Source organism: Rhagoletis pomonella, unplaced genomic scaffold (genome assembly GCF_013731165.1).
Source record: "Rhagoletis pomonella isolate Grant_MI unplaced genomic scaffold, Rhpom_1.0 Rhpom_scaffold_00008, whole genome shotgun sequence".
Classification (NCBI taxonomy): Eukaryota; Metazoa; Arthropoda; class Insecta; order Diptera; family Tephritidae; genus Rhagoletis; species Rhagoletis pomonella.
In genome coordinates, this window is record NW_023458562.1 from 35,427,309 (window position 1) to 35,434,295 (window position 6,987).

Consider the following 6,987-nt stretch of genomic DNA (forward strand, 5'->3'; position numbering starts at 1 on the left):
AAGATTTGACTGAAATCTATCCAGTAGTTTTTGAGTTAAAGTGCAATCATGGAAACGGCTATTATTTTACATATGTATGTAGATAATATATTAAATTCACAGTAAAGGTTGGATTAAAAATAAAGCTACGTCTAAAGTTGGGCATTTCTATTATCGGTTTTTGACGTATGTATGTTTCTTGGTTGTAAACCAATTTAAAACCTTTATTTTAGTCATTATTATAAATTTTAATGCAACCTTTAAATATAAAGTGAGCTTTAAAGTGACCGGTTACTTGAGAAAAAGGCCCTAAGAGTAACAGCGTTACACTTTTTTGCTTTTTTGGAGTTTTTATTATTTTAAAGTTAGGTGGTGAGTTTTTTCTAACTATCACTAAAGTTTGTGATAATGCAATTGGTGTTTCACTATCACTAAACCTTCAGTGATAGTGAAATTTTCTTTTCACTATCACTAAATTTTCAGTGATAATGAATTCTGCATTTTAACTATCACTGAATAAACAGTGATAGTGCAATTCAGTGGTAGTGCAAAAATGCTCAACCCTGATATTTATTTGCCGTAATTGCTGAAGTCGAAAGTAATTGGAAGTCAAGTGAGTACTTTTCTAGTATCAAATAGTCATTATGGTTAAGTAAATAGTAAAAGGCAAGAACCTAAGACACAATTTCGGTGCTTGTTATACCACACACATACATACATACTATATACATATGTCAAAAATAGATTAATTAGAATAAGTGGATGAGGAGGACGGTTTATAAGTGTTTATTTATTTGCATTATATTAATGTTTCTGCATGCATACACATGTATGTACATTTGTATGCATGCAGAAACATTAATATATGTACATACATACATACAAGATGCATATATTGGGGTGGGAAACTTGGAACTAATGTCTTTTTTTTCAGTCCATTCATTATACACTAGTGGTCAGTTAAATGTTACAAATATTTTTCTGAGAATTTGTAGTATTCATAAAAAAATATGTATATAATTTACTAAGGTACAAGTGTCCGGCATATATTTAGTACCGGGTCTGGATATTCGCTGGCGGTCTTGTGCTTTGACGATGATAACAAAAAAAAAAAGAAAACTTCAACTCCCCTAAAATAGGGTAGAGCAAAATCCTTTGCCGCTTGACTACCACATATTGATACTAATGTTGGCATTATTTTGTTGATGCCCTACAGTGTTAATTTTTATTCGTAGGACTACAAAGAAAATACGTCATCTAGCTATTGAGTATTTTTTAATACCTCAATTAATAAAATTGAGATAATTACTTATCTAAATTGTGTGAAAAATTGCATCCTCTACACATGTATTCGCATTGTTGTTCAAAAAAATTATATGTATGTATGTATAAAAACCAGGGACAGTAATCATTATGAGTAAAATAATTTAAATCAGCATTTAATCATTATTTTATGATTTTTATTTTTTCGCTCAAAAATAATAATTATTATTGATTTAACTTTTTTTGCTCAACGGAAAGTATTATTACTTCTTTTTTATTTCTTTCGATATAATGATAATAATGATATTCTTATTTGTTCGCTCGGAGATAATAATTATTATCGAGTTTTATTTTTCCACTTAAATATAATGATTATTTATAAAATTGAAAAAGCCATGAACACGGAACTTACTGAAATTTTGACCTGAAAACTTTGGGACTTATTCCTTTTATTAGGGTGTCACTACCTCTGAAAAGGATATGACAGAAATCACGCTGGTATAGCTTTGAGTTTTTTAATGATCATTATTCTTGAGTGAAAAAATCAAACTCAATAACAATTATTATCTTTGAGCGAAAAAATAAAAATCATAAAATAATCATTGTTACTGATCGAAAAAATTAAAATCAAGTAATAATAATTATCTTTGAGCGAACAATTAAAACTTAAATATTAATAATTATTTTTAATTTTTATTGGTTAAACTCGAAAAATAAAAATCATTGTAAATTGCAGTAGGACGTATGAACACAAACACGTGAGTATAGTTAAACTTGTTTTACGCCGATTACAACTTGTATATTTTTTCGGTTAGAACTAAAAAAAAAAGTATTATTATTTTCCGTCCCTAATAAAAACATTTGTTTACCGTGTTATAAAAAGCATATATGTATGAACATATGTATGTATGTAGTACATATAAGTACACAAATTTATGAGTGCGTACAGGACCGTCGAGAGAAAACTCGCAAAATCACGGGCCCCTGACCATAGAGTGTATAAATTTAAAATCAATGTGATCAATTGAGAGTTTTCCGATGTAGCGTTTCTTTAACGTTTAAAAGCCTATAACCACCAGGTGGAAATATCGAAAAATATTTGTTTCTATAATGATTTTTTTTTTTGCTATAATACAAAATCAGTTAACAAACTCAACGAAATCATAAGTCTGTCATTATTGCAGGCCCCGTAAAATCCGGGGCCCTCTCTCTCTTTCTCGACGGGCCTGAGTGCATACTACGAGTATGTTGATATGTATGTATGTGCTAAATAAATAGAAGGATATACAATATATAATAAATGACCAAAGTTAATGTCAGCCACCTCAATTAACTATATTCAACACGTAAGCTAACATTTATTTGTTGCGATTAATCGCATGCACATGCATGTACGAGTATTTATGGCGTAGGCGAATCCATATAGACGGTAGTCCTGTACGAATGATTGAACCGGAAAGTGCCGATAGTAGAGCGGCAGTTATTGTCAAGCGTGCGCGATTTTTACACTTTGTACGGCGGTACATACAATTGCATACATAGTTGAAAAAGCACACATATAATTTAACAGAAATTGGACAATAATAACAATGTTCATATTATATGCAATATAACACGCTATACAGATAACACAAATACATACATAGCATTGGCATGTAAAAATTCATTAGCCCAATGTGCATACGAAATATAAGTTAATAGCACAAATTGTATGGGTACAACCTTACATGCGTACAAATCCGTACATATGTATGTACGTACATGCATGTCTGTTTAGCAAAATTCATGGAATTCACTCTTTTGTCTTTTCCGAGTGACAAGCGCGTCCTACGGTGGCATTGATTTTGTGGCTAACTTCTCATTCGAGTAGTCGCAACCGCAAACTGCAGACAAATGTTCCTGTTGACGGAAATTGAATCATACGTACATGTCTTTGACAGTATATAGTAAGTATAGCAATCACAAGATGCCATTGAATGCTTTCAAAGTGTAACGTGCGACTGACTGTGAAGGACGAACGGGTTTAAATACATACATATGTATGTACGTAGGATATGCATACCATTGTACTTACATGCGTATGTATGTATTTAAAACGCATGTATGCAAGTTTAATCTACAGGAAATTGTCATAGTTTTGATTGCAATGGACACTTATCAGAAATCGATTGACAACGGGAAATTATATCAAATAGTAACAGATACATATGTATGCGTGTATTAAGTAGATATGGCTACATTTGAACTTTACAATTCGAATAGTGATTTGAAAAACGTTCATATATACTAAGTGAAGAAAAAGATACGATTACAAGGCGGACAAAAACGCTTACCCCCCAAAAAAAAGCGTATAAGCGCTTTTGAATATGGGCTGTTCAACTTCTGCGCCAACTGTCTTGGATACAAACAAAGAAGGAACGCTTTCAGCTAACAAAGTTAACGACAACAAGGCCAGTTCAAATATGGGTGACAAGGCAAAGATTGAAGATATGGAGGCAAACAAATATCGTAAGTAAATACATAAACGTAGGAAATATAGCTACATACATATAGTACTTAGACCCACTAGAAAAAGTTTCCGTACAGACATTGTTTTTTTTTTAATTTCATAATGGTTACGCAAAAATCGCCGAACAACGTGAACTTCCTTTTGGGCCATAGATTACGGCGTTTTTCAAGATCAAGTAATTTTTTCAAGATATTTTCGTTTTGAATTTGCGTTGCGAACGAAGAAAATTTCAAACTTTAACATGCAAAATGTTACTCATACGCCACGTATGAGTATGTACGAGTACGGCCACGTACGCTATGGCGTATTAGTAACATTATTTCCTGCTTCTATTTCATACAAAAAATTATTGCACATTTTCATATGACCATTTAAAAGTTGTTTATTTATCTATCGATTTTTATCATTAGTAGCTTGATTTTTAGCAAAAGAACGGGCTTTAATACAAATGAAAGAATTACAATTTTATTTTATTTTTATTTTTTTTTATTAAAGTTTATTTATTTTTTTTATTAAAATTTCTTGGGAAAACGACCCGATCTGTAAAACCGGTATACAGACCCATGATCTACGACCCAAAATTAAGTTTACGTGTATCAGCGTTTTTTGTGTCATTGCACTGTATGAATAATCTCAAGTTTGTGAGCTTTTTTAGTAATTTTTCTTGAAGAAATACATATATATAGTGGCGCTCACCTAAATAGCACACTTTAATTTTTTACAATATTTTCAATGATTTACGTGATAAATTTTTTCGTAAGTTTTTTTTACAAAATTATAGTAGATTCTATAACATAAACTACATACATAAGTCAAAGTTTTAAACTTCGTGCACAGTTCAGAAAAATTTTACGAATATCAAAAAAACTGCATCTATATTTTCAACTCTTTTTCAGATTTTTTAGAAACAGTTCAGGAAAATTAACAAATTTCATCAAAATTTTCAAATTTTTTTTTTTCAGAATTTTTAGAAACATATTGGGTATACAGTGCAGGTTTGAAAATTCTGAAAAATCTCGTGCATTTTTGAGATTCTTTTTTTGTCGAGGGTGTTGCGTATTTTCTTCCATATAAATAAAATAAAATAGATTTTGTTCATACGTTATATGGGAGAAAATGCGCTACACCTTCGACAAACAAACCTCAAAAATCATAGGGATTTTTTAGAATTTTCAAACCTGCAGATTATTATACTAAAATAAAATGGGCTACAAAACTACATACAACATATTTCTAAAAATTCTTAAAAAAAAAAAATTGGAAATTTTGATGACATTTGTTAAATTCTCCTGAACTGTGCACAAACTTTTAAACTTTTACTTATAAGGTTTATGTTATAGAATCTACTATATTTTTATAAAAATTAACAAAAAAAAAAATCGATCACGTAAAACATTGTGAATATTGTGAAAATTAAAAGTGTGCTATTTAGGTGAACGCCACTGTATATACACGAGCATTTTTTTCTTGCGAGGTGTAAACTGATTCCAACTGATTCTGATAATTTCTTTTAAATTTATTCGACGTCATTTTAAACGAATTATTCCTTTTTCTTGAAAGCTATATACTAAGCTTAAGAGAGTACCCCTACCACTTTTAAATATTTTTAACTTCTTATGATGCAAAAAGTGAAACTAAATCGTTAAATTTGCCTTCCACCCACTTACCACAGCCGCTTCAGAAGCATTCATCATACCACTGAACGACGCGGTCGAAACAAAAGTGTACACCGCTGATGCGCCAGAAGCAAAGGATTTACTCGCAGCGACTGTGAAAAAACAACCGCCCAAGCGTATACAAGAGCTAATAGAGCAAGCGGCAGAAAATGAAGCGACCGCTGTTAATTTACAAAATTTAGAGGAGAAACTCGAGAAGGCCGAAGAACGTCGAAAGGAATATTTGCAACAGAAAATTGAAACCATACAAAAAACAACACAAATGTTGACAAGAAGTAGCAGTAGAGAATTGTTGGAGAGGGAAAAGCAAGATGAGCCGGATGTTGATGGCCAAATGGAGAAGGAGCACAAAAATGACAATCATGCTGAATATGGCCAGGGGAAAAAATAGTATGTTCTTAATTTGAAATATGTATGTAGTATTAGTATGAAGTAGATTTTGTACGGCATGAGAAAGTTAAAACGCCTAAAAATATGTTTAGTTAAATATTCGATTAATTCAAAACAGTGAAAACCAAAAAAATTATTTATGGGTTTGAATGAGTAAATGCGCTTACTTGACTACATAAACTATTTAGATGTTAAATTTTTTTGGCACATACAATAATAAAGTTGTGAATATTAATAATTTTAAAATCAACTTAATTACCAAATTTCATAGTCACATTCCATTGCGGCGAACGTTCGAAAATTACCTTCGATAGCCAATATGAATATTGTACTGAAATCGATATTATAACCAACCTTAGTTTTCCAACATTCAAAGTATTTATATTGGCAAAGGGTTTAAAAAAGTGTAAGTTAATAACTGACGGACGAAAAAAAGGCTAAAAATTATTATTTTTTTTCTGATATGACACAGATGTGAAGTTTATGAAAAACATTTTTATTTCACATACATGCGTAAAGTACATATTGTTACCTTAATTCACGAAAGTTCCTAACCAACTTTTTTTCGAAACTGCGTTTTTTACAGATTTTGGTAGGATGTATTCAAATACACCTTCAATGAAAGTTTTAAAGTGCTAATACCAAAAACAACGTAGTTACATGCCACCTTTTAAAAAGCCCTACCTGTTTTTTATACTCTTTTTTATAATGCTTTTGCTTCTCCTGTAAAATATAAAATTTGTTGGTTGGCATTTGTGAATTAAGCTATATACATATACATGCATATAATTTTTAAGAATAATTTCCATAAAAAAAATAAAAGTTACGCATATAGGAGTCATACACTAGCCGCCTCTTTTCCAGATGGTGTACAAATTACAAAAAAATGTCTTATCGAAGAAGGCAGTAGCTATAGCGCTAAGCAGGAACATAGATTTTAAAATTTTATTTGCAAAAACGACAGTAGGTTAAAGAAAGCCATGATAAAAACGTAGCAAGGTAGAACCGTTCTCTCAAGTTCCATGATCGGCCATAATTTTTTTTTTTGAAGTTTTCCAACATTTTAAAATCATATAAAAGTGAAAATAAAAAATTTAAATTGTTCAAAATTGTTGTTGCTTGAGATTGAAAATGAAAATGTGTGTGTGAGTTTGTGAGTAAATTTAAAAA

General features: G+C 30.8%; 1 protein-coding gene across 1 annotated transcript; it reads left to right on the forward strand.

Moving 5' to 3' along the window:
- Nucleotides 1-3,465: 3,465 nt before the first annotated feature.
- Nucleotides 3,466-6,055, forward strand: LOC118744739. The gene is made up of 2 exons (XM_036477992.1): nt 3,466-3,750; nt 5,424-6,055. The coding sequence occupies exons 1-2, from the start codon at nt 3,609-3,611 to the stop codon at nt 5,816-5,818; spliced, it is 537 nt and encodes a 178-aa protein (XP_036333885.1). The 5' UTR covers nt 3,466-3,608; the 3' UTR covers nt 5,819-6,055.
- Nucleotides 6,056-6,987: the final 932 nt, after the last annotated feature.